Source organism: Pseudoliparis swirei, chromosome 15 (assembly GCF_029220125.1).
Source record: "Pseudoliparis swirei isolate HS2019 ecotype Mariana Trench chromosome 15, NWPU_hadal_v1, whole genome shotgun sequence".
In the NCBI taxonomy this organism is placed as follows: Eukaryota; Metazoa; Chordata; class Actinopteri; order Perciformes; family Liparidae; genus Pseudoliparis; species Pseudoliparis swirei.
Genome location: NC_079402.1, coordinates 18,864,761 through 18,892,413, shown reverse-complemented (window position 1 = coordinate 18,892,413; position 27,653 = coordinate 18,864,761). Strand labels below are relative to the sequence as shown.

General features: G+C 41.2%; 1 protein-coding gene across 8 annotated transcripts in view; it reads left to right on the top strand.

The window, feature by feature from the left end:
• tnca (tenascin Ca) overlaps window positions 1–12,917 on the top strand; it is a 34,057-nt gene extending 21,140 nt beyond the window's left edge. For 3 of the 8 annotated variants that reach the window (XM_056432397.1, XM_056432400.1, XM_056432399.1), the window contains 17 exons: window positions 861–1,133; window positions 2,507–2,779; window positions 2,923–3,195; window positions 3,818–4,090; window positions 4,574–4,918; window positions 5,811–6,083; window positions 6,259–6,381; window positions 7,083–7,226; window positions 7,318–7,437; window positions 7,855–7,998; window positions 8,404–8,531; window positions 9,461–9,593; window positions 9,771–9,922; window positions 10,027–10,123; window positions 10,206–10,367; window positions 11,447–11,610; window positions 11,765–12,917. In XM_056432397.1, coding sequence (XP_056288372.1) covers window positions 861–1,133; window positions 2,507–2,779; window positions 2,923–3,195; window positions 3,818–4,090; window positions 4,574–4,918; window positions 5,811–6,083; window positions 6,259–6,381; window positions 7,083–7,226; window positions 7,318–7,437; window positions 7,855–7,998; window positions 8,404–8,531; window positions 9,461–9,593; window positions 9,771–9,922; window positions 10,027–10,123; window positions 10,206–10,367; window positions 11,447–11,610; window positions 11,765–11,875 — 3,188 coding nt within the window. In that variant the 3' untranslated portion in view covers window positions 11,876–12,917. The remainder of the gene's footprint in view (window positions 1–860; window positions 1,134–2,506; window positions 2,780–2,922; window positions 3,196–3,817; window positions 4,091–4,573; window positions 4,919–5,810; window positions 6,084–6,258; window positions 6,382–7,082; window positions 7,227–7,317; window positions 7,438–7,854; window positions 7,999–8,403; window positions 8,532–9,460; window positions 9,594–9,770; window positions 9,923–10,026; window positions 10,124–10,205; window positions 10,368–11,446; window positions 11,611–11,764) is intronic. The other 5 variants (XM_056432398.1, XM_056432401.1, XM_056432402.1 and 2 more) reach the window with 3 other exon arrangements.
• Window positions 12,918–27,653: the final 14,736 nt, after the last annotated feature.

Here is a 27,653-nt window from a genome sequence, read left to right as displayed (position 1 = left end):
ATTTTGAGAAAAAAGTTGTAATGTTTTTAAAATTTTAGTCAAAATATTTTTGAGAGTCTTATTTCTTCAAGTTTAAGGATGCAGCATTTCAAGATTAAAATCATAAATTTTGTAGAAAGAGTCATAACATTTTAGATTTAAGTTGGAATATTTCAAGACTGAATTAGTAGTTCTTGAAAAAAAATAGTTACATTTCAAGATTAAAGTCATATAATAATAATAATAATTTAAATAATAATAATATTAATAATAATTCAGATTTCTATAGCGCTTTTCTAAGTACCCAAAGACGCTTTACAGGGGACAAGAGACAAACAGAACAAAACAAAAATAAAGCAGACAAAACAAACAAACAGGACATATCATAACAAAAAGAAAGGAAAGCAGACTGGAGAAGCTGTGTGGGTCTTATCGGGGGCAAGGGGTTAGCAGGAGAAAGCGAGTTGGAAGAGGTGTGTTTTGATATATCTATAATATCATAGAATTTTGAGAAAAGCACATTTCAAGATTTTAATTAATTTGATAACAATTTTAGTCTTAAATCATGATTAATTTTGAAAAAAGTATTTAAAGTCATCTTTTTTCCCCCTTCAAAAAATTATGACTTTCTTTTAAAATTCCAAATGAATTCCTGAAATATTACAACCTTTTTCTCTTCAATATTACCACATTTTTCTGGGACTTTCTTTCAGAATATTGATTTAAAGTTGAATTATGAGATCATTGTTGTCTCTCACTCTGGCCCAACGTCTCAGTCGTAGTCATTGTGAGATGAATATTGTGAAAAAATTACACGAGAGTTTTTTTACAGTCCATCTTGCCATTCAGTTGACCCCCACTCTGATCTGTCTACCTCCCAGTAGAGCCGAAGCCCATGGTGCACCTCACCGCCTCTGACATTACATGGGACGGCTTCACTGCGTCCTGGAGCCCCACCAGTGGGGAATTTGACAGCTTTGTCATTGAGGTCACAAACTTGGAGAATTTGAAGGAGAGCCAGAACCTCAGTCTGTCCGGAGACGCGTTCAGCCTGGGCATCTCCGGGCTGAACCCCAACACCAGCTACATGGTTGGCCTGTTTGGGATGTACCGGGGCTCCTTCCTGGAGCCCGTGTACACCCAAGCCACCACAGGTACCTGCAGCTCGCAGCGGTTGCGGCGTTTGTTTGGTTCTTTTTTCGGCCTCTTAACTCTTTAACTTTCTTTCCCCTTTTTTTTTTTGATTCTTAACTTTCCATTTCAGTCGGTGTCTGTGAAGCAGACACGAGAACCTTTGTTTTTGTGTGTGTGTGTGTGTCTCCTCACCCCTTCACACTCACAGTGGCTCTTCCACACTTCGCTGCATGACAACGAGAACAATTTAACAACCTTATTTCTGTGTTTTTGTCGTCACTCTCCGACTTAACCGCCATGATCCATTCTTTACCCTCCAGCCACTGTTTCTGTCCAGCTGAGAGAGGGCGGGGTGATAGGGACTCGTGCCGCATCACTGAGCAAAAGCCCCTCAAATGTCCCCCCCCCCAACCCCCCTTTCCCCCCAAACTGCTCCCTCCATCCCGGTTTTCAAAGTGCATGACCCCCCCCCCCCCTCCATCCCTCTACCATCCCCCCTGCATCGTGGTTGAGGTTCCATGTGCTGCAATGATTGCAAAAGCAAAAAAAACAATAACCCTCACCCACATTTCATCCCATCAACACTCATTCAGCGTGTAATCGATTAACCTTGAAGGGCTCGTTTGCTCATGGGCGCTTGCCCACACTTGGTTGAGTTTTTTTTTTTTTTACTGTGACACTTGAGCTCTGCTGGTTTGTATTCGATCAGTTTGACGATTTTCGATTCAGAACCTCAAAGTAAAATATCCTTGTTTCCCTTTTTAACTGCCAGGTGGCAAACGATTAAATCTTCTTGTCATTGTCAAGCTAAAAAGCTGATGATGTAATCTGAGGTTAGAGTAACGCCTCCTTGTTTTTATAATATGATCTGAGGTTACAGTCCTTGATTTACATCCGAGTGGCGCCTAATTTATCTGCAGCATGTTTGCAAGCTGACGTTGTCATCGCATGGAGAAAATATGTTTTTACGAGGTTTCTTTTAACCTGTTCTGCTTTGAATTGCTCTGGTGCAATAGTTTGCAGGATTTATCTCAGATCAACTGCATGAGCAGATCAGAGATACTTTAATACGATTATATGTCTTCCTTCGCCACATTTTCACGTTCGAGGAAACACTTGCTGGCCAGAATCCTACAGCTATTTTCAGCTTTTATCTTCTTTTTTATAGCAATGTGCATAATTTGTTTAAAAATCAAACTTTATGCATGTATTTAATCTTTTAAGCTACTCAGACTCTCAGGAATTGCGAGTGGGTGGTGGTGAGTGTCCTGCCACACATTTTAATGGGATACATAAAACCAACGAGCCACCGGTAACTTAGCTCTGTCACTATGTGTTCTGCAAAGAAAATGTTTTTCTTTCATGAAAATCTAATAATGATTTCTCTCTTTAGTGAATCAACCAGTGGTTGGCAAACTATATATCTCAAACTTAACGTCAGAGAGCTTTTCAATCTCCTGGAACGGCACTGAAGGAGAATTTGATGGTTTTATCCTGGAGATAATTGATTCCGATTGGCTGATGGAGCCAAAGGAATATAACGTATCCCGCAGTGTGGCGTCCCACGACGTAACGGGGCTCAGGCCCAGCACTGACTATATAGCCTACCTCTATGGGACATTCAAGGGATCCCGAACAAGCGCTATCAGTATTGTTGCATCAACAGGTATTTAGATTTGTGTGTATTACAAAGAATAGGGTCAACTATTACTCGTTCCTGTGTGCACACAGACAAATACATGCTTCTTTTTGAATGTCAATAAATGAACGTATTTTATATTTCTCTCCCCCCCCCCCCCCCCCTTGTAGCCGAAGAGCCTGATTTGTCCAGGCTAGTTGTTTCTAACGTTACCTCAGACAGATTGTATCTGTCGTGGCGGACAGGAGAGAAGGCCTTTGATGTCTTTATAGTCGAAGTCAGAGAGTCTGCTTTGCCCTCGCAGGCGATGGGGCGCACTCTGGCGGGAGACGTGCGCTCCGCGGTCATGGCCGGGCTCAAAGCGCGCACAAGCTACGACATAAAGCTGTACGCCAGCGCCGGGGGCCAGAACACACAGCCCCTGTTTGATGTAGCTACAACAGGTATCGCATTACACGCATTTTTTCTATAGTTAACACTGCCGTTCAAAAAGTTTGGGGTCACTTTGAATTTTCCTTATTTTTCAAAAGAAAAGCACTGGTTTTTTTCAATGAAGATAACGTTAGATTAATCAGAAAGATACTTTATACATTGTTAATGTGGCAAATGACTATTCTCTGGTTGTTAATGAATCTCTACATTGGTGGAAAGAGGCCCATCTCCAGTGTTCTAATGGTACATTGTGTGTGCTAATCGCCTTAGAAGACTGGCGGAGGGTTATAAAACCCTTGAAAAACCCTTTTTATGTTAGGGCAGCTGAAAACAGTTATGCCGGTGAAAGAAGCTATAAAACTGGCCTTCCTTTGAGCGACAAGTTTGAGGAACAATATTAATAATTCCAATAAAAATCATTATTTCTAACCTTGTCAATGCCTTTACGATATTTTCTATTCATTTTGCAATTTCTTGTGACAAATAAAAGTGTTAGTTTTCATGGGAAATTGTCTGGGAGACCCCAAACTTTTGAACGCTAGTGTATTTCATTTATTTTTGGCACTACAACCAAACTTGTGATTTATTAACCAGTACGACGTAACTGAAAAAGCCGTTCTTTTTTCTGTTCAGAGGATGTTCCCCAGTTGGGGCCCATAGCGGCTTCATCTGTGAGCCCACATAACCTCAGCTTGTCCTGGAGCGCCGTGTCGGGCCACTTTGATGGCTTTGTTGTCCGGGTCAGTGACCCCGAGCAGCAGTCTGACACGCTGGAGTTCAAACTGCCCGGTGAAGTGCGTAACTTTACCGTCTCTAACCTGATGGATGCCACAGGCTACGATATTGAACTGTACGGTATTTCTCACGGCCGCCACACTCCCTCTGTGTTGGCCCACGCCGTCACAGGTACTACTCATGTCTTAAACTCACATCTCTTTAAAAAAAAAGGCTTTGGCTCAACACTTATGTGTCTCCTGCTATAAACTTTCTTAATGCATTTCAAGCTTGAGACCCGCGGATTACAAACATCCTTTTAAGTCACTATAAGGACACATTTGACATGCGTCATGAGCACTTATTAGGGAGCGTACATTCTTTTGTTCTAAATTTTGACAGAACATCTTCGTTTTAGTATCCTGTCGATTTTTTTTTTCGGGAATATTGGCTGTAAATAACATATAGATGATGGAAGAAGAACTCAGATAATTTACTTTAAGTAAATGTAGCAATATATTATTCATCCTGAATTTAAAATGCACCTTTGTACGAGAAGAACAGATTTATTTACATGCTTTTGCAATCTTTGCACACATTATCCTCCTGACGGAATCTTGTTCCCCCTCCCACACACACACACACACACAAAACAACTCCTTCACTCCTCTCCAGCTCCTTTGCCTAAAGTGGAAAACTTGACCATTTCCAACCTCACCCCCTACGGCTTCCGTGTGTCGTGGGAGGTGAAGCAGCAGCAGCAGCAGCAGCAGCAGCAGAAGGAGGAGGAGGAGGAGGAGGAGGAGGAGTTAGCGCCCTCTAGTGGCGGCTTCACACATTTTCAAATAGTGGTGACTGACTCTGGCTGGCTGCTGGAGCCTCAGGAGTTCACTCTGCCAGGAAACCAAAGTCACCTGGACATCTGGGGCCTCATCACCGGCATAGGCTATGAGGTCAGGCTGACCGGGGTGTCAGAGTCGGGGCTTCTCTCTCGGCCTCTGACGACAGTGGCTGTGACAGGTACCACTCACAGAGCACCGCCAGGCCCCTCCTCTTACTAAAATAACAAAAGTGTCAACTACTGCTGTGACCGATAAGCTGAAGTTTCACCATCACAACCTGGCTGGTCTATGATACAAGCTTTCAATTTGTAATTGAAAATAAGAGAAGATGTCGTCCGCGCCATGTTGGGATGGTGAGGCTGCAGCTCGGCTCCGATGCCTAACCCTAACTAAAGTTTATAACACGACTCTCTTCCAGAACAATCTCTTTTTTTCCTCATCTTCTTCAAAGCGTTTTCGCTTCGTCGGCGGGAGGACGAGATGTGAAGCTCCCGCCTCGTTTCTTCTCGACCTCTCCAAAATATGAGCAAGCACTTTTGTTTGTTTTCATATTTTAAAAATATGTGTTTTCCTTCTGATTTCTGATTGGCGCCACAATCTTCTTTGTTTCTTCTTCTCCGTGCTGGTGTATCAATCAAAAACCATCAGATGCAGGAAAACACTGAATAATCAACGGGGCATTCTGAGCATGAAATGTCAGTTGATTTAACTTCTAATGACATTTGTTTCCTTGTCTTTGAATGCACCGAATGCCTCGAGGCCTTGAAGACGCATGGGGACCTCGTCTCAACCGGCATTTGACGAAATCCGTCCCAGCTGATCCCTAAGAGTCTTTTTAAGGAATGTGACCCCCGTTAACTGGCACATTTTTGGGGTCTTTAACAGATTTACACTAACGAACGCCTGAGCATGGCGGATGTGGTCTGGAACGTTACCCCCCTCGCCTGCCACCCGGGAACCTTTCTCGCCCGATTGCCGAACTTCTTCCGTACTTTTCCAGACGTTCGTGAATATTGACCGGCAACAAAAAAAACAACAGCCACGTTGTGTCTTTACTTTGTCCTAACCAGAGGCCGAGCCAGAGGTGGAGCATCTCTTCGTCTCGGACGTCACGGCCGACGGTTTCCGTCTGTCGTGGGCGGCCGACGACGACTTGTTCGACCGATACGTGATCAAGATAAGAGACGGCAAAAAGTTCGCTCACCCTCGAGAGTACAGCGCGAGCGGCGCCGAGCGAACCAAGGTGTTGACCGGCCTCATGAGCGGCACCGAGTACGAAATCGAGCTTTACGGCGTCACGTTGGACGAACGCTCCCAACCCATTACTGGGGTTGCTCAGACAGGTATCTATGTAGTATATATGTGTGTGTGTGTGTGTGTGTTATAACACAACTACCAACTGAACGTGTGGGTGTGAGGAGTCCCACTAATCCTCTTTATTGGTCGCACTGGTGTTTTCTTCACTTTAATTCACCTTTTTTCTTCTTCTCTTGTGCATATTCACGTATACTTCACCAGGCCTGAGCACTCCAAGAGGACTCAGCTTCTCCGAGGTGACGGACTCCTCGGCGGTGGTTCACTGGTCCATGCCGCGCTCTCCGGTGGATAACTACCGCATCGCCTACGTTCCCTTTGAAGGAGGTAGGAGGTCAACCAGTTGCTGGTTTAAAGTTTATTTCCAATTTTTTTTATTTGGTTACATAGTTTAGCTTAAGTTGGATTTGATAAATATGATTTAGTTTAATCAAACGGAAATGTCGCAATAACTATTGGCTGGATTTCAATGACATTTAGCGTCGACTTTCGTGATCCCCAGAGGATGAACCCTATTGACTTTGTTGATCCTCTCGCGCAGTGGTTCTCTTTTTCTGTTACATGTACACGAAGGTACAGGCATTTCAACATGTATTTATTAATGACAGTTGTATGTCCCTGTACTTTGAACTTGTAATATGTGACGTTCTCAATATTATATATTTCGGTATTTCTGCATTTCCTCCTTCGCCCCACCTGCACTACCACTGCCTCCCACTAGAGGGGTGCGCCGCACAGTTTGAGAGCCACTGCTCCAGCGCCACAATGAGGAAGCGTTTTAGTTTTTCTTGCTGTATAATTTAGTACAAGCATGCATATCAACCTCCAATTAATTGTAGTAATAAATATAATCATTTAATTTGTATCGTCACCAAACGGTTAAATATATTAGTACCAAACAATATAAAGTACCAAAGAGCTACAATAGAGCGTTGTTATAGAATGCACTTTCAGATGCATCATCAAATCTATGACGTTTAATGTAGTTTATTGTGTTCAGGACCCACATTTGACTCTGTGCTCCACAGGAAGCCCCCTGGTGGTGACTGTGGGCGGCGACGTGTTCGAGACCGTGCTGCCCGACATGATCCCGGGCAAAATGTACCAAGTGTCTGTGAGTGGTGTGAAGGGTCTTGAGGAAAGTGACCCCAGCACTGACACTGTAATCACAGGTTGGTTCTCAACCCTTTTTAATCTTCCTCTTCCTCTTCTTCGACGTGGCGTCAGCGACTAGAACAATGCGTTTGTTCCCGTGTCCGGCAGCTTTGGACAGACCTCAGGGTCTAACTGCAGCGAATGTCACCGACGCCTCGGCCCTGTTGGTGTGGCAGCCGTCTGTGGCCACTGTCGATGGCTACGTCATTACGTACAGCGCGGATTCAGGTGTGTCTCTGCTCCCTTGTCTTGTTTCTTCTGTTCCTTAAAGGGGTACTGCTTACTGTACATACGTAGATAGTCTTGCTTCAACCTGCTTATTGTCTGTTCACACAAGATGTGGGTCAGTGGTCAGCAGGTCTGTCTTTCAATCAGGGGGTTAGTGGTTCAATCCCCGCCCTAGTCCTTGAGCAAGACTCTTAACCCTGAATTGCTCCCTGCAGCTGTGTCTACGGTGTATGATTTTAAGTCGCTTTGGATTAAAGCTAAATGTAATGTACTGTATAGTTCAAGTAGTAGTAAAGTCTCTTTTGTCTTCTATTGGTCACCCTGTTTTTCTTACAAAGTGTGTGTGATTGGCACATTTTGCTTTGACAATGTGGACATGTGGTGACTTGATGTGTGTGTGTGTGTCCTGCCTGACAGTGTCCCATGTGGTGGAGCGTGTTTCTGGGAACACGGTGGAGTTTGAGATGAACTCCTTGGTTCCAGGAGCTCACTACACAGTTGGAGTACACTCTCTGAAGGAAGCTCAGAAGAGTGACTCTGCTGTTACTGAATTCACCACCGGTAGGCTTATATATACACAGAGTGTGTGTGTGTGTATGTATGTATGTATGTATGTAAGTATGTATATATATATATATATATATATATATATATTATATATATGTTTTATATCTATATATGTATATAAATATATAGTAATATAAATAAATATACATATTATTTTATATATATATTATATATATTATATACATATATATATTATTATATTATTTTGTAAAATAATATATTTTTTTAATGTATCTTATTTTATATTTATTTAATGTATTTAATATATACATATAATTTTTTTAAATAAATAAATGTATATTAAGTTTAATATATATATATATATATTAATAAATATACAGTATTTGAATCTGGTGTAAATTATTGGATGATAATTCTACAGCTTGTTGTATCTTTTAGATGTGGATCCTCCTCGTGATCTGATGGCTGTAAACATTCAAACTGACAGTGCGACTCTCACGTGGAAACCTCCGCAGGCGGCTGTGACTGGTTACACACTCACCTTCTCAGCTGACGGTGCTATCAGGGTCTGTACATGCAATCAATCAATCAATTAATTCAATAGTTTCTTTCCTGTTTAAACAGAAATACCACAGACTGCGTCAATTCAACGTTACTGACGATCATTTTGGAAAGCACGCCTTCCAGTTTGGGATTTGTTTCCTAACTTCTTGGCAGCCATTGTTCTTGGTTCACACCATCAAGGAATCACTATCAAATAAAAAGTAGCTGGAGAAGTTGGATGATTTTTTCAACACATGAAGGAGCACTTAGTCCTTCAGTGTATCTCAAACATCTGGAGATTCGAGGTTTTACCTGGACAGGAAGGGGAAGAAAAACAGCTGTCTGCTTAATAAATAAAGCTCAGTGGAGTAAAAAGTACATTATGTACCTCCTGAGATGTAGTGTAAGAGAAATATACAGTATTTTAAAGTTAACTGCTTACAACTTTATAATAACTCCCCTCTGGCCAGATCCTACTCAAATGTACATCAATAAACCTTTTTACTTTAGATACACTGTATCCACTTTCATTTTTATTTTATTTTTACTTTTTTCTTCTGTTGTTATTCAAAAAATATTAATTCTTAAATGCAATATATCCTGCCCTGCTATTTTATTTTATTGTATTGTAAATATGTAAAGATGGTTGCTTCTGCTTCACTGAATAAAGTATCCTAAAGTACCTTACATTTGTACTTGAGTAGAGAACTTAAGTAAATGTACTTCTGTACCGCTGTTTTTATGATCATTATTATTACTTTTAACAAATATATATGAACAAAAGCACTATATTAGTACTCTGATGTGTCAAACATTCGTTGTTTTTGTGTGTTTTTCTTCCAAAAGTGAAATTGATTTGAACCACTCTGGATAAAAAGTTATTTTTTCATGTGCTTTTGCTTTTTGTAAATGTCGTCCGGTTACGTGTGCGTGTGCGTGTGCGCTTATTCAGGAAGTGGTGCTCAGCCCGACGGCGTCCTCTTACAGCATGGCTGCTCTGACGGGCTCCACAGAGTACGACGTGACGCTTCAGGCCATCGCCGGGACCCAGAGGAGTCGTCACGTGACTACCGTCTTCACGACCAGTAAGGAGGAAAAACTACTCTACTCTTTTATTTTACAGACATATCTATCACGCACTTCCTTTCCTTTTGATGTGATGCTCCACCTGCGCTCATTCTCCCTTCCGTCGTCTCTTACTTTCCCTCTCTTCACTCCGCTGAGGCCTCTGAGACGATATCTTTTTAATCTGCTCTTTCCAGTCGGGCAGCTGTACCGACGCCCTCGGGACTGCGCTCAGATCTTCCTGAACGGAGAGGCGAGCTCCGGCCTGTACGCCGCGTACGTGAACGGCGAGGAGCGGCCGCCCATCCAGGTGTACTGCGACATGACCACGGACGGCGGGGGGTGGATGGTGAGTGACTCCCACCGGCTGGAATCTGATTCATGAATGGAAACCTCGAAACCACGTTGAATAACAGGCATACGACCGCCACGGCGACCTCTGACCCTCTTCAGGTTTTCCTCAGACGCCAGAATGGAAAGTTGGAATTCTTCAGGAATTGGAGGAACTACACCGGTGGCTTCGGGAACATGAAGGATGAGTTCTGGCTGGGTGAAAGCTTTTCTTATTCCCCCTCTGTGTCTCCTTCTGACCTCAGCCCCTCCGCCAACTCACACATATTAAACTGTTACAGGTCTCTCCAACCTCCATAAAATCACAAATTCTGGCCACTACGAGCTGCGAGTGGACTTGAGGGATGGCGGGGAATCGGCCTACGCTCAGTACGACAAGCTCACCATCGCAGAGCCGAAGAAGCGCTATAAGATCTACGTCGGGGCGTACAGTGGGACAGCAGGTAGGTCTCACTTTAACGCCTCCGGTTGAACTTTTCGGGCCTTTATATCTTGTTTATTTCCTTCGCATTGAAAATGCGGAAGGTTATGTTTTGATCGCCGTGTATTTATTTATTTATTTATTTGTATGCGTGTTACTCGCATAAATCAATAAATATTAAACCGAATGGCATGAAATTTGGTGGGATGATTGGTTATTATCCGGGGACCATTTGATTAGATTTTGGGATCGATCGGGTCAAAGGTCAAGGTCAAGGTCATGAAAAAGTCCACATCTTCTTTTTACCATATTGGCATGCAACTAATGCCAAAATGTTCATAATTCAATGCCCAATCTTGTGATATGCGAAGGTATGCACTCTACCGAGTGCCCGTTCTAGTTTAAAATATTTTGGTCCCGGTTGATTTGACGAAACCCAATCTTTATTCCATCTGGAATGGTAGATACAGATTCATATTCCTCAGCTTCCTATAGCTTTCAAAGGTAGGAAGCGATGAGGCTGCAGGATGTGTGTTATTCAGCTTGAGTCGGTGGGTTTTGTTACTTTTATACACAGACGGGATAGATGTGTATGCTAAGCTAAGCTGATTATCTAAATATGACCTTTATTTAACCAGGTAAAATCAATTAGGAACCAATTCTCATTTACCATGATGACCTGGCCAGGAGGCCGTAGCACAGTCCACACACGGGACACAAACAGCACAGTGGGTACGGAAAGTATTCAGACAGAAAAAAACAGAAATGTAGAAATGTTTTATTTTAGCAAATGGTTGCAATGAAACAAAGAGTGAAACATTTAAAGGGGTCTGAATGCTTTCCGTACCCACTGTCCAATACAGTATGACAAATACATGAGAAAATGGCTAAAAATAACATAGGTACATTAATAAACACTATGTAAAAAAAAATACATATATGTATAAATACTAAATGCACTTTGAGAAAAGCCGCTAAGATACTTTCTAATGATATAAAAAAACTAATTATCCTAAAAAAGGACTTTCTTCTATTGAAGGAGCTCACCGGTTGACGTGAGCCATGTTTTCTGAGCTCCCACTCTCTTCATATCTCCACCAGGCGACTCCATGACGTACCACCAGGGTCGGCCCTTCTCCACCTTCGACAACGATAACGACATCGCCGTCACCAACTGCGCCTTGTCGTACAAAGGCGCCTTCTGGTATAAAAACTGTCATCGTGTCAACCTCATGGGGAAATATGGTGACGGCAGTCACAGTAAGGTGCGTACGTTCAGTGTGACATCCTTCCTTTTTGGCTTCGGTATTTTCAATCCAACGTTTTTAGATGTTCATTGAACTGTTTACATCTCACCTTTGGTGTAAAAAAGAAACATATTTTACGAATTATACTCTGCATTTTCTTTTTTCTCTGCAGGGGATCAACTGGTTCCACTGGAAGGGCCACGAACACTCAATTGAATTTGCAGAGATGAAGATTAGGCCGGCCAACTTCAGACATTTTGAGAGCAGAAAAAAGCGATCGTAGACCCGAGAGCTCCCCCATCCTCGTCTCCACCTCATCTCCACCCCCCTCTCTCTCTCTCTCTCCATGTTCCCTCATCATCACATCATTCTGTAAAATACACACAAAACAAAAGATAATCACGCTGAATGTAATTAAGGAACATGTGGAATGGATACGGTGACGTTCACGCCAAAGAATCAAGCCGTTTCTTGTGGGTCGCCGTCCCAATTTGGCACCGTTGAGTTTGATGAGCGGCAATGTGGACGCATACAGTATAACATGCATTATTGGGACCAAACATCTGTTATCGTGTGAGGAATTCATTGTGAAATTGTGTAAATGGATCCACTCAGTCAGTAACATGTCAAGGGCACATAGTCAGAAGGCGTCACCCCCCCTAAAATAACGAAAAGTTAATTCAATGTACAGCCAACAGATCATTTTTAATTAATATTTAAATTTGTATTTACTCATTTTGATAGAAAGATGCTCTGTAACCTTCAATACAAATACAAATATTAGTTTGATAAAGATGTGTGTGAGCTCTTTAAAAAACCAAACAAGTAGACGTTTGAATGAGTTCCACCTCCGTGCCACTAGGTGGCAGTGTTTACTCTATGCAAAACTAAGATGTACTTTGTTGAGCTACTTAGGATGATATTTTACAGAGCTATCAAAAATATGAATAATTTATGATCTTGAAAATAATTTCATTCAGTACTTGTTTTTGAGAAGACCTCAATTTAATGAGCAAAACAAAACACATGTTATTATTCTTTAATAGGTTAATCCATCCGTATGTGTTGTTGCTGCTTGTCTGGGTCCAGGTCATGTTATATAAAACACAACAAATGTGGCAAACATATCAATTAATTCATGTGCTTATTGGCCTGATTGGCTCTCTTTTATTTTGTCATTTTGTGTGACAGTGAACATGTGGTATGTGGCGTTAAAAAGTCTTCATTTGAGTTTGTTTAACTCTGCAGAAACCCTTTCATTCGTTGTTTGATATCAGAAAAGCTTCTACAGTTCAAATAAAAATTCAATTTCAGTGAATCTTTTAGCCGGAGTTGGGTTCATTACTCTCAAAACAAGCAACTTTAAAAACTCTTGATATTGACTCTTATGCACATACATAAAAACCAAAGCCTTGGTTGGATGACCCGATAAGACGGGGGCCGCTTTGAGCGCGGCCTCATATTCATGTTTGGGATCTATTCCGTGGTTCCAAAGTTTCGGTTGAAATCAGCGTTATCTATCTTTGGCCCTTTGGAGCCTTTTTTGTGTGTGCAAGCAGCACAAGGTTTACAAAGAAAATCAATATCTTTGCTTTGCACTTGTCATCAAATCCATAGTTTAGCTTCCAGAGCTGAAGACCTCTCTGATAACAAGGGGAGACCCCCCCCCTCCCCCTCCTCCCCCTCTCCAACTTCTTGGAACTAACGAGTGGTTTAAGTGAGAGCTGATTGAATTATTCGCGACCGATCTGCACGTCCTACTTCTCTCCCGCCGCACGCAGTATTGGTTCTTCCCAGTCTTTCGACATCCTGCGGGCCGTCGAGCGATCCGACCCATCGATCGTCCGTGCTGCTCGGCCGCCCGCCCGGCGTCCACTCCGCACCCATCCTAGCACTGTGCTTGTTTTTGTTTTCGAAGCCCACTTCAATGGGTACACGTTGACCTCTCCCCGCATCCGATCTCCCACGAGGTAATCCAGACCCAGAGCGAACGTTCGGAGCCCGGTGGAGATCACGGCGGGAGGTTTCCGAGTATATCCGTGCCGCCGCTCAGCTGTCGAGGGTGTGTTTGGAACATTGAGTGAGAATTTGACTGTGAGGAATGAGGAGATACTAGATGTCGGCTGGCACAGAGCTGGGACTTTTCCACATGAAGTTGAGGATTTAGAAATAACCGTTGACCTGGATTTCTACGTGTGCAAATTGCTGAGCTCGAATTTCATAACGATATGTTTCTAAATGGGAACTTGGAGGTCACGACTCGAGTGCCCTTGTAATAAAGCTCCAAAGAGTAACTGTATAATCTTACTCCCTCAATGTTGAGGTGGAGATTAGGATATACGATTGTCTGGACGCTTGTGTTTGTCAAAATCAGCAGCAGCATATTTCCCATGACCCCGATTACTTCCTGTCGCCAGGGGGACAGATAAGAGCAGATAACGGCTCCTGTTCAGAGACGATGTGTGTTTCCTGGGGTTTTGTCTTTGGTGAAATAATCCCAAAAATCCATCAGATTTTCTGAAAAACTAACCCAAGAAAATAGCTTTTAGATTGCTCTTGTTTCTCGTGGCGTTGGCTCTGTGGATGGCGATGTCTGCCTAAGGTCATTTGGCCCAGAACGAAATATCTCAACATCCACACGATGGACCGCAAAAATATTATTTGTCATTCATGTTGCCCAGACGACGAGTCCTGAGGACGTTGCTGATGATCTGGATTTTTTTTTTGCAACATGAGGTTCGCATTTGTTGTTTCTGAGTGAAATGAGCCAACTGTAGGATGGATTACTGGGAAATCTGATGCGACATTCGTGGTCCCTACCTTTTTGTGGTTAGGTGGAAACTATTTTAGGTTTAATTTATTCTTTTTGACAAAATACCTGCAAATTAAAGCATTCTAACACGCTAAATCTAAGAAGATGGACCTTTATACACGCTAAAGATCAACATGTTAGCATTCTGATGCCGCTAGCGTGATTGCATTCATTGATACACGAATGACACCGAGCGTTTGCCAAAGTGAAATGAGGATTTCACCACTTCAACTTCAATTGAAGCGACATTGAGAAAAAACTTGTATTTTTTAACCCTTGTGTTGCCTTCGGGTCAATTTGACCCGATTCAATGTTTCACCCTCCTGTCGCCTTCGGGTCAATATGACCCGATTCAATGTTTCACCCTCCTGTTACCTTTATATTTACTAACATATTTTACCCTTGAGGTCAATATGACCCCAGCTATTAAAATCTCCAGAAAATTATTAGAATTAATATTGTTTTCCAAGTTTAAGTGTGAGGTACTTTATGTTTGTTTGTTGACTCCCGAAAGAACACCGACATTAAACATTGAATCGGGTCAAATTGACCCGAAGGCGACAGGAGGGTTAAATATTGAATCGGGTCAAAATGACCCGAAGGCAACACAAGGGTTAAGTGGCCATTTTGCATTAAATTTACGAAAATTCACGATTCCTTTATTTTTTAACAAGAAATGCAAATTGTAGCCCTAGAGGATGCAGAGGATATTTACACATACTGCCTTTGGACAATAATAACATGGAACAATATATACTATAAACCTATACACGGAAACAATGTAGTGTGCACTGCATGATATGAGTATATTGTTTTAATTGTGTTTGCGTTTAGCTCAAAGTCTTTTAAAGGTGTCTAAACACAATTAAATGCATCTCCACTAGAAGGTGTTTCCAACCCTAAAACCTGCTGTACAGCTGCGTCCTATAGGGTAATGTATTCGTCCCAGGTATACGGCATGCTCAACAACGACCTGCCTTAATACATGAGAACCACAATTAGCCAACAGTTCTCAGAACTGCCACGGTGTTGCTCCACATTGTGATACTCTCCCTGTTTGCACAGCGTTATATCATTGTTTGCTCAAAGAGCCGCACGGCCAACTCTCTCCTGCTGATGCAACCACCGAGCGACAGCTCTGACTTCACACAGTCTGCTTGAATTACATTTGATTGGGTCATATAATGTGTGTATTGTTATTGTTGTTGTTGTTTGTCAACAAAGCAGAAAAAGGGGGAAATGGGTGTAAAATATATTTTGTGCTTGAGTTTCATAAATGTAAAAAAAAAAAGGAGCCAAAATAATCAACTGTTGAGCAAAGGTTAGTTTGTTACCTAAAAAAAGAAAAAGAAAAACCTGTTTGCATTAGTCATGCCATGCCGCCTCGCAGAAACACGCCGGGCTGCCATTAATCATCCTTTTCAAGGAAACCTTTTCCCAAGAGCCGGTGCTATATTTGAATTGGCTCTGCTCTTAGGTGCAGAGTCCCTGGCACTGCGTGAACATGTATCTAAATCATCTGCTCTCCGAACACTACTTTCCACTCCTGCCGCTACGCATGTGTGATACGAGGGTAACGTTACGCCCGGCGTGGTTATTCTCTGTGCCGAGTGGGTTCCTCATATGCATGTGCTGGAGATGGAAGGTGACCGTGGCTTAAAGAACATGCCTGAGGACATGATGTGAATAATTTAAATCATATTTTTGACTGTTTTTAAAGGGTTACATTCTAGGTTGTGGTCATTTTTTATTGTCACCCCTAAAGTGATATGGAAGAAGCCGAGAATTTTCACAGGATTTTAAGATTTGATAAGCTAAAGCAAAACACATCAACGTACACAAGGTATATGACCTCAATTCTGCATGTACTATAATGAGCTGCATTCAACAGCAGCGATGTCATGCAAATTAATACAGTGTAATTACTGTGTAATAACTGATACAGCATGTATTTGTAATAGAAATCCCACTTAGTCAAAAAAAATTATGTCCATCACATTGGGTCAAATGGTTCTAGTGACTTTATAGAATTAGATGATGAATTAATACTATATAAAAAATCAACTAATAAAGTATGATTTATTATTATTGGTTTAACTACCCAGCAGCGCAATAAGTAATTAAAATAAATGTAAAATAGCTCCACCTTGTCGAATGTGAAATAGTACATTGATAATTATTATAATTATATACTGTATGTATTAGCTACTGAAACAGACCGTTCTGCAGAGTAAACTCTACTTTTTGTACTTTAAAGTATATTTTAATTCTGGTACTTTGAATGCAGGATTTTTACTTGAATCAGAGTATTTTTTTTATACTCTGGTATTTTTGCTTATGTAAAATATTTGAGTATTTTTTACACGTTTGTTCATGACTGCCTGTGTTTGATGTCTGTGTAGGGGGAAAAGGCCCAACACGTCTTCCCAAAAAGTAAAAAATAAACAGCAAAAACATGTTATTGAGGAGTTGATTAATGTAAATATTTGGAAAATGTTACTTTGTTGTTTTATTAGCAACAAGTCGCTAAGGACTGTAGGTGTATGGAGGAATCGTTTCCATTAAAGTGTCATACAAAAATAACCTATTATAGGTAAATACTACTAAAAAAGGTCAAATCTGGCTTTCAAAATGTAGTGAAGTTAAGGTATAAAGTAGCACAACAATGTAAATTCTCAAGTAAAGTAGAAATACTTAAAATGTATCCTTGAGTAAAAAGAAAATCCAGTTTTGTATGTGACCAAAGTATTTATCCACCGCCATTTCATCTTCCACTTGACTGGACATCAGGAATGTCTGCAGGAAAGTCCTCGACAATCCATCTAATAGTTGAGAGGTTTTTGTCTGGAGCAAAGCTGCCAACACTCGGAAAAATGGTAGAAAACCAATGACTTTCAACAGCAGGGTGTAAAATCGATATTAATCCAGAAGTTGATTATGATGCAATGTCTTCTTTTCCGCCGTGACATGATGCACGGCTCTTTTTTTGGCGCATTAATCCTGCGGAGTCGCATACATTCACCCAATTATATCCCATTATATAGTCATTAATCGTTGTGACATCTGTGGGCTTCAACAATGGGTGCAGCCAAGCGGCGGGTCATCAAAATTGAAAGCGTGAAAAATGAGAGCGGGTCAGTGACCTCCCCGTGTATATGCATACGACATGCATGGAGGGGGTTTATGACCTATCAACATGGCGAGTAATCTCCTCTAATGGATCCCCATTTCATAAAGAGCTCATTTAGTTAATCACTGAGGATTGGATCAAAATGTATAGATTTGATGCTATTGTCCACTTTAGAAAAGCAGAGCAATTACATGAAAAGCCCCGAGGCCAGATGTCTGACCTCCCATTAAAAACCAAGAAAGCAGAGCCGACGGCTATTATAGTGACTGATTTTCAACATGGGAGCTAGTTTTCATCTCTTTTGTTCTCTAAACGGTAGTTTTGCTTCCTTTTCAGCCCAAATGAAGTGATCCTGTAATCCCCGGCATGGCGGCGCATGTTCATTCCTCCTTATAGCTCTGCATTGAGAGCATTAAGGCGAAATACATTTCATTACATCGCTGCAGATGTACGTCGAGTTGGACCTGAGCCTCAGAGGATTGTCGCTGTGTTTATAGCATGACGAGCCTCACATATGACCGGCTCAAGCTGCTTCATTGCGGCCCTATATACCACAGAGATCACAACCCCGATGTCTTTACCCATCAAGCTGCCATCTGGGCTTTCTGGGCCTTTTGGGTCCAAAGCTCCTTCTACGGGAAAATGCTCACAAATTCCATCGGCCTCTACATTTGTGAACGTAAAGAGAAAAGTCTTCTATTTGCATAGATTTGCGAGCGGCAATCCTGATTAAAGAGCTTGGAACGAAAAGACACGTTGTACGTTGATTTATTGCATTTTCTAAATAGACAAAAGTCCAAAATGTCTTTACTTTTGCATTTATTTTATTACCTTCGCATTGAAAATAAGGAAGGTAATGTTTTGATCGCCGTGTATTTGTATGCGTGCGTGTTATTCGCATAAGTAAAAAAGTATTAAACCGAATCGCATGAAATTTGGTGGGATGATTGGTTATTATCCGGGGACCATTTGATTAGATTTTGGTATAGATTGGGTCAAAGGTCAAGCTCAAGGTCATGAAAAGGTCAAAATATTCTTTCTACCATAGCGCGGTCAATTTATATCCAATTGGCATGCAACTAATGCCACAATGTTCATAATTCAATGCTCAATCTTGTGATATGCGAAGGTATGCTCTCTACCGAGTGCCCGTTCTAGTTGTTTCATTTTTTTATCAGCTACTTCCTCAAAGGAATAGTTTGGAAAAATTATTTATCGCAGAGGTGATTCAGAGATCTAACGTCTGTATACGTTAAATAAGAAGCTAGATAGCTAGTTATCTTAGCATAGCATGGCGACTGGGAATGGCGGTAAACTGTTGGCCTCATTCTTTCAAAATATTTCTTGGCCGTCCGATCCGATTACAAACTGGCACACTTTGTTTTTGCTCAGATTAAGAAAACCAGACGAGACGTGTTCACAACGGCAAGCCGTTTCCCAGGCGTCTCCATGTCTTTATGCTGAGCTACAAACACAAGCTAGCATTGTGTTGTCTCTGTGAGAAAGTGAATAACCGTGTGTGTGTGTGTGTGTACACAGCTGTATTGCATGTTGCATAAAACATTTCAAATGACGTGAGAAAATCCCTGCATGATACCGTTGTACCTGCTCATATCCCCCCCCCCCCCTCCTCATTTCATGATCGCCGTGGCTCCGACTGTGACATAACATCGCGGCTCAGGACAGGCGCACACATGGGGGGCTCGCTGACGGGGATTACGGCTCATTCTTCCGAGCGCTGGGTTTATTTTAGGGTCCGAGTGGATGAAACAGGATTAGCATCACAATGAATCCCCTGGCATTGGAACCCAGAGGTCAGCTCCTGCGCGGCCTTTGACATTTAAAAACGTCCATAAATCCCCATCTGTGTAGCGATAGCTAAACATAGATCTGGTCAGCTGTCGTTCCAGCGAGGTGTCGCTTATGATAAGTGTCGGAGCGGTTCTGGACGATGACAGGTTTCATCTTCCGGCGCGCTGCGACCGCATTCTCGTGTTTTTCTTTGGTTCCTGAAGGTCGTTTTATTCTTTGCATAGCAACAGGTGATGCAGAGCAGAACGGTTTACCCCTGGGGGTACGGGAAGGCACTCCAGGGGCTACGGGAATTAAAACACATATATATTTAAAATGAGCATCCATTAAAAAATCCTTTAATTATGAATTAAAGTTAAACTGAATTGTATATTTAATAGATTTAATCAGACACTGATGTCACAATGCTGCGTATTACATCTTTTTTTCAACCCAAAATGTTTTGCACTGGTGGAGGGGGGAGGGGGGTGGGTACTCGGATGAAAACAAATATTTTACAGGAGATACATCACTGAAAAAAGGTTGAGAACCAGCGATGTAGAGAATAAAGAAGATGCTATGTGCAGTTTGTAACCACTGATCTCTGTTGGACCTGGACATCAATATCAATTAAAAAACACAAATAACTAGAATGGGCACTCGGTAGAGCGCATACCTTCGCATATCACAAGATTGGGCATTGAATTATGAACATTTTGGCATTAGTTGCATGCCAATTGGATAAAAATTGCTATGGTAAAAAGAAGATTTTGACCTTTTCATGACCTTTACATTGACCTTTGACCCGATCGATCCTAAAATCTAATCAAATGGTCCCCGGATAATAACAAATCATCCCACCAAATTTCATGCGATTCAAGAGGATGTTGACCTTTTCATGACCTTGACCTTTGACCCGATCGATCCCAAAATCGAATCAAATGGTCCCCGGATAATAACCAATCATCCCACCAAATTTCATGCGATTCGGTTTTAAACTTTTTTTGTTACGCGAATAACACGCATACAAATAAATAAATAAATACACGGCGATCAAAACATAACCTTCCGCATTTTCAATGCGAAGGTAATAATAACACTTTATTTACTCAATAGAGTCACAAAGTGTACAAACACTAAATTATCCAGAGAATCTGAATGAATTCCAGTTTCAAACACATGACGTAAAGTGGCGGCGTTTATTGGATTGATTTATGGTTTAGGCCGAAGTAAAGAGAGCGACAGTAATCCCGACCAGAGGAACACCAGCCTGGACAAAGCTGTCGGAATGGTTTTAAATTGAGTTATCATCCTCGGCTGATGGAAACATAAAAACCCTGAACGAGATTTCAATCCCGCTCCTTTTATCTATCGGATGAAGGGCGAGCTCGGGGTTTACTGAGCAACTGTGGAGAGAGAAGGAGCAAACAGAGGTCAAATGTACCCGGAATAAAGTAGATCATTTGTCACTAACTAACTCCTTGAGAGTAATGTATGTATTTAATACAGAATATTCAACTTATTTCAACTTAGAAAGAATAAATAAAGCACGTTCCTGTTGCAGAAACCTTAATTAACCTGCCTACTCGGGTTCAATGGCCTGCAGTACTCCCTCTATCAATAGTTTAAATGGATTAGCTCCAAATAGACTAAAAGCCTTCATATCTGCTGAGATACAAATTGCTCGTCCTCCAATCTTTGATTAAAAAAACGGCTTTCAGTGAGGCCTGACTTTGTTGAGAATCATAGAGGTCAAAGGTCAGCGGGGGAACATTTTAAAAGGGAATGCAGACTGTAAAGAGCATGATGAGGATTTCACAAAGTGCACACAAAAAAAAAAAAAAAAAGGAGAAGAACGAAGGCGCCAGTGAATCCTCGGGTGATTTTTTTTGAACGGCGAGGAACCCGAAGCAGTAAAAAGCAGACAAAGAAAGAAGAGGAGACAAGTGGAGGGAAAGAGTGAGCGCCATCCTCCGCGTTCGCTGGTTTCCTCTTTGAAACTACACCGACCGCAGTTTCTTCGCAGCGACGGTTAAGTTACGACACAAAGAGACAATGAGACGACTCCGAGGGCTCAGACGCTGTTTGGAAATGTTAATAGGAGAAAATAAAAATGAACACATGAGGAGGATTTACGGTTATGGATAAAAGAGAAGACTTTATTGATCCCTTTGGGAAATAGTAGCAGTAAACGAAGAAGCCCAGGGCAACATTAACGCGATGAGCTCATTAATGCATCAATAATATATCATATCACTTGGGAATGGGCCTTTCTACATAATGAGTGCTTTGTGTTTTAATAATAAATTTCGAATGCATGACTTTTACCAGGATTTGTGTGAATTTATGTTTATCGCCTTCTCAATTCTTCCACCGCTTACCACATGTTACATGGAGCTTACGTGCATTTGTTATTGAGATCATATTTCGTGTGCATTTATCTCATATCTAAATAAATAAACCTCCGACTCATATACTCCTGTGTAGATCAGGGAGGATTAAAAGTAATTCATTCTTCAGCTCTAGGCGCAGCTTTGAGGAGGGAGCGAGCTCTACAGGACAATAAAGCTACACTATACAAATACACCTGTTAATATCTTACTGTTTTGGTTTTATAGATTGAGGGCAGCAGGGACTCTGTTGTTCTTGCTGTTTGCGTTGAGGCCTGACGGAGTTATAAATTAAGCCGCGCGGTAATGGAATCACGCTTTACGGCGCTCTACCTTCTGTCAGCACTTTGACTTCCATCCACACACTCGTGCTAATCAGGGCTGATGTCATCGCGGGCCGGCTGCACCCGGCCTCTTTAATTATTGAGAGGCCCGTATAACATAAGCAATTAGATTATCGCCCCCAAACATGATCTTTGAACACGGTCAGAAGATTTACCTTCCTCTGGGTCGGAAAAAAATACTTTTTGGGGAGGTTTAAATCCCCAGAAAATGTTGCTTTTTAAAAAGTATTATGATATAAGATTGACTATTATGATTAAAGAGGCAAACAAAGGGAAATATGAGCGTTTAATTCTCGACGACTCATCGATTAGTTGCTCTTCGGGCGCTTCACAGCAGCCCACTGCTCCTTAATAAGTAAGGATGGGTCAAATGCAGAGAACACATTTCATCGATGTAAAAATATGTAGTATGACATTAAAAAACTCTTTCTTTCTCTTTCTTTTTCTATTAATGGTGACTGTGAACGGATTGTATTGACTTTAACCCAACAGCCCACCAACTGCCATCAGATTATGATTTATGATTTAAATGTGGGTCACATGGAAGAAGTTAATGATTGACTTTGTCCCTCCCATAGTCAAATTTAGTCTTACTTCTTTATCTGGGGGGGGGGGGGGGGGGGGGTAATCATACTTTAATTATTGGAACTACAGTCCCCACAATCATAAGGCTATTGGGGGATGTGAACAGGACATTAGGTAGGAGACATGGATACCAGCTTGAGCCGCGTCTATTTGTGTTATATTTTTAAAATATGTTGAATAAGCCGTTACTGAAGTCCCAAAAAAATTACAAATAAATTATTAATAAATTACTAAATACATTTTTCTCTTCCCCCCCCCCCCATGATTACCTTCGCATTGAAAATGCGGAAGGTGATGTTTTGATCGCCGTGTATTTATTTATTTATTTGTATGCGTGTTACTCGCATAACTAAAAAAGTATTAAACCGAATCGCATGAAATTTGGTGGGATGATTGGTTATTATCCGTGGACCATTTGATTATATTTTGGGATCAATCGGGTCAAAGGTCAAGGTCAAGGTCATGAAAAGGTCAACATCTTCTTGAATCGCATGAAATTTGGTGGGATGATTGGTTATTATCCGGGACCATTTGATTAGATTTTGGGATCGATCGGGTCAAAGGTCAAGGTCAAGGTCATGAAAAGGTCAACATCTTCTTGAATCACATGAAATTTGGTGGGATGATTGGTTATTATCCGGGGACCATTTGATTAGATTTTGGGATCGATCGGGTCAAAGGTCAAGGTCAAGGTCATGAAAAGGTCAACATCTTCTTGAATCACATGAAATTTGTTGGGATGATTGGTTATTATCCGGGGACCATTTGATTAGATTTTGGGATCGATCGGGTCAAAGGTCAAGGTCAAGGTCATGAAAAGGTCAACATCTTCTTGAATCGCATGAAATTTGGTGGGATGATTGGTTATTATCCGGGGACCATTTGATTAGATTTTGGGATCGATCGGGTCAAAGGTCAAGGTCATGAAAAGGTCAAAATCTTCTTTTTACCATAGCGCGGCCAATTTCTATCCAATTGGCATGCAACTAATGCCAAAATGTTCATAATCCAATCTTGTGGTATGCGAAGGTATGCACTCTACCGAGTGCCCGTTCTAGTTTCTTCGTGGATTTATAGATGTTAATTTAAGATTGATATGAGTTAACATATTGAAAAAAACTATAAGTCAACCAAAATTCTTATTATATTTGTATTTACGGGTTCACATTTGAGTTGTGAGTCAAGAGTTTGGACGAAAATTGCGTCAGTCGGGTGTTCAGGGTTTAACCCCTCGATGTCCTTATTCCTTAATGAGCTAAAACCAACTCCACGAGAGTAACTTCTTAACTTCTTGAGAGGGACTCATTTATTTAAGTCACCCAAACTAAAGGTTTCAACCCGTCTGCGCAAGTTCAACAACCCGCAGTCACCCTTTACGACCGGCTTCAACGATTGGCCGATACCAAGGCATACCGTCTATCTCGATCGCAGACGCCACACGTCGCTCCGGCGAGAGTTGCTGAGTCAGGATAACGACTTGCATTTTTGATTAACAATCTTGAGTATTTACAATGCGCTCGCTCGCGCGGGCCAGCAGGTGACTAGAGGTGCTAAAGTCGCCTCGCTTAATCTGAGGCATCCTGGATGTTGGGGCCGTTGGTGTTTTTTTTCTTTTCTCAGGGGTCAGGTCTCACATCTGGAGGTCCTCGGCGTGATCACATGCTGCACAACAGGAAGCACCATATCCTCTGCGTCTACCCTATATGAACTTTTGGAACGTTCCCAGATAGTTTTCTCGGTGTTCGCCTCGGGGTCTCCTCTTAAAGGTTACTTGGTCCTATTCTGGGAAGCAGGTTTCCAGAACGTGTCTCTTTGTGCATCAGCCCGCGTCCCATATTTTTAAGGCGGGCCCCGATTCGTCACTCATCGAAGTTATCTGTAACTCTCAGTGAACCTGCTTCCTGGAACATGTCAGCTTTAAAAAAATGAAAAATAAAACAGGTTTTGATTGATTGCATCTTATCTGAAAAGCGATCGACAACGGAACTTTTTTTAGCTTCACGTCTCAATGTGCTGGTGTGCGAATCAAACGTCCGCATTGAGGCCGACACCCTCCTCAATGAAAGAGTTATTGTTCTCGATTGTTCCTGCTTTTTGAGACGTATCATCACGGCTGTCACAAAGAGACTTGTTTGTTTGTTTGTTTGTATTTTATTCAGTCAATCAAATCAAATACAATACAATATTATCCTATATAATATACAAAAGAGAAAGACTGAAAAGGTATAGGTAGAAGCAAAAAATGCTTATAAATTCCTATCCTGAATTGAAATCAAAATAACAACAACAACAAAACAACAATAAACAAAATAAAAAACAAAATATATTTATATATACTACCACATACATCTTCCATATTAATACGTTTTTAATTACATTTATAACTCTCAAGAATTGTTTTATAAATAATTCCCTTAGATAGCTCCAGGGCGTTTCATTCAGCCTATAGCTAAAATATGTCAGATACAAAATGACTAACCGACCATGTCAATATTTGGTTGGGCAACGATTGACGGACTTTGTTCCCCAATTACATCCCTGAGATCTCTTTCTGAGAGGTGCTCATCAATACTTCAGATATATCTGTCAAACATTAACCGGGTGCTGTACATTGCCAGAGCCTCGCTGCCTCTATCAGGGCTTTTCTCTTATTTTTTAAAGATAAGCCGTCTCAACCTGTTGCCTTATCTTCATACCTCATCCTTTACAGCTCTCTAACTGGTCCGACTACATTACACTCATTGGATCTGAGCTAAAAGAGGAAAGACGTCTGCTTTTAGGTCAAAGGTCAAAAGTAGATTCACCATAATGTGAATTTTCAGTACGATATCTGACTTTTTGGCTGGAAAAAGAAATAACGGTATTTCACTGTAAATGCTTAAAAGCAAGCTGGCTTATATAAGACGACTCACCCTCTCAGTTCCATGTATGATTCACATTAAATATCTCGACTCGTTGGCTCTGTCCTAATTTAAACTCTAAACTATTACAAAACCCCTGTTTTTAAATACTCCCTGCAGATTTTGACCATTAATCACAGTTATAGGAGCCGTGAAATCACCACCTATACTCTTAACTGTAAAGTATCCTGTGATGACAGCGCGTCGATTAAAGTGCCACTTGCACTCGCATGATAATGCTCTGCTTTTTGGAAATATTGATGGCGGTGGTTATGCTACGTGTTATTTATTGATCCACGCTGAGAATCAACTTTCACAGGAACAAGTCCAGAGCTGATGTGGTTATTTATTTTACCCTTGCATAAGTTGTATTGCTCCATTAACCCAGTGGAAATGCTATTCGTCACTTTCAAGCAAAACCACAGACTTGCTTGCTGTATTTGTTGGTTTAAACACAAGCAACATCCTTTACATCTTAATATTTTGCATTAAATCACAAGCGCGGTTCTCAGAAAACAGGCCCCTCATATTAACACACGTCTCAGATCGGTACTTTCGAGCATTAAAAATTACAGTAATTGCTCGTTACGTAAAAATTACATGACAATATAGTATCTGCTTGTTGTATTTTATATAATTACCTTGAAATGGGATTGAAATATATTTGATTTGGTGTATTTTAGAACAGAAAAAGTAGAAATTTGTCAATAAATTTTCCTCTGATAATTGTATTGTCTGATTAAAAGTCAAAGTCAAAAGTTATCTTTATTGTCATTTCTTCCATTTGTGCAAAACATACAGAAGATCTGAAAGTTCATTTCTATAACCTCATTTAATACTTAGATTTTCTTTATTTGCCCCAACTAAGTGGCCGCAATGCATCCGGAGCAGTTGTGTAAGTATGCGGTTCCTTTACTAAAGTAAAAGTAGCAACACCACAGTGTACAAATACACGTATTTATAGACTATTCTTTATTGCATGACTTTTTACTGATGCATAATTGCGTTAGCTGGAGTTAATGTTAACTGATTTATACGACTATTAATAGTTTAATACATTTTTTTTTTTAAATGAGTGTCAAATTAAACTTATAAAGCTATTCATAGCTGGCAAATATAAACTTTCCACTAAATAAAGTTTTTAAAACCTGGCGCGGGAAGACATTGGTCACATCGTGATCTGCTTGTGTTCTGATCTGGAATGGCGGCCATGTTCACAGAGTTCACGGCTTAACAACATCACGGCTTCCAGCTGTCATTCAAAAAAACTGGTTTTGTACGACAGTTAGAAACCCCGATGCTCTCCAGCATGCAGGCATCGGAAGTTTAACGGAATGAGCTGTGATGTAATCGAAGAGGCCGGGAGAAGGAAGTCGCTTGAAATGCAAAAACAAGACTAATACACACTTTCTTTCACCATGCATTAAAATGAGTCCCGTTTCCAGATTACATCTGCGTATATATAAATCATGTATAGATAACCTTTAATATGCGTCTCCGGTGTCCATGTTGAAATCTTTTTGGGATCTGAAGGGAAACATCTGCCTCCAAGCGCTGCCGTGGAGGCGCAGAGGGGCCCACACACTTGACCTTGAGGGAGACTTTCATGTGACCCGCTGCTCACGGGGGCCCGGGGGCTGGGAGCGGTCTGCATGCAAAGCCTCCCCCTCTGTACTTCTATGTGGGCGAGCACGACGGGATGGCAATTACATAACCCAAAACACATTTAATGCAGGGTGTAAACGGATCCCATCGACCGCAAGGTCGAGGACTCTAGTTTACGAGATGAATATCAAGACGTGTTGAAGGAGACGTGAAACTAAACTCACGTTTACCTCTTTGTCCTCATAGACTTCAGTACAATCGGATTCACTTTTTTAGGCTTCGGAGAGGAAGCACAGGAGTGTTTGTTAGTTTGTTATATATATAGATATATATATATATATATATATATATATATCATGTCGAAAGAAGTCACAGTATGGTAGGTCGTAAAAAGTCCTAAAGTCGTAGTATAGTTAAGATAAGATAAGGTATACTTTATTCGTCCCCAGGAGGAAATGTCTTTGTTGCAGCATCAAGCATGTTTACAATATATACAATAAAATA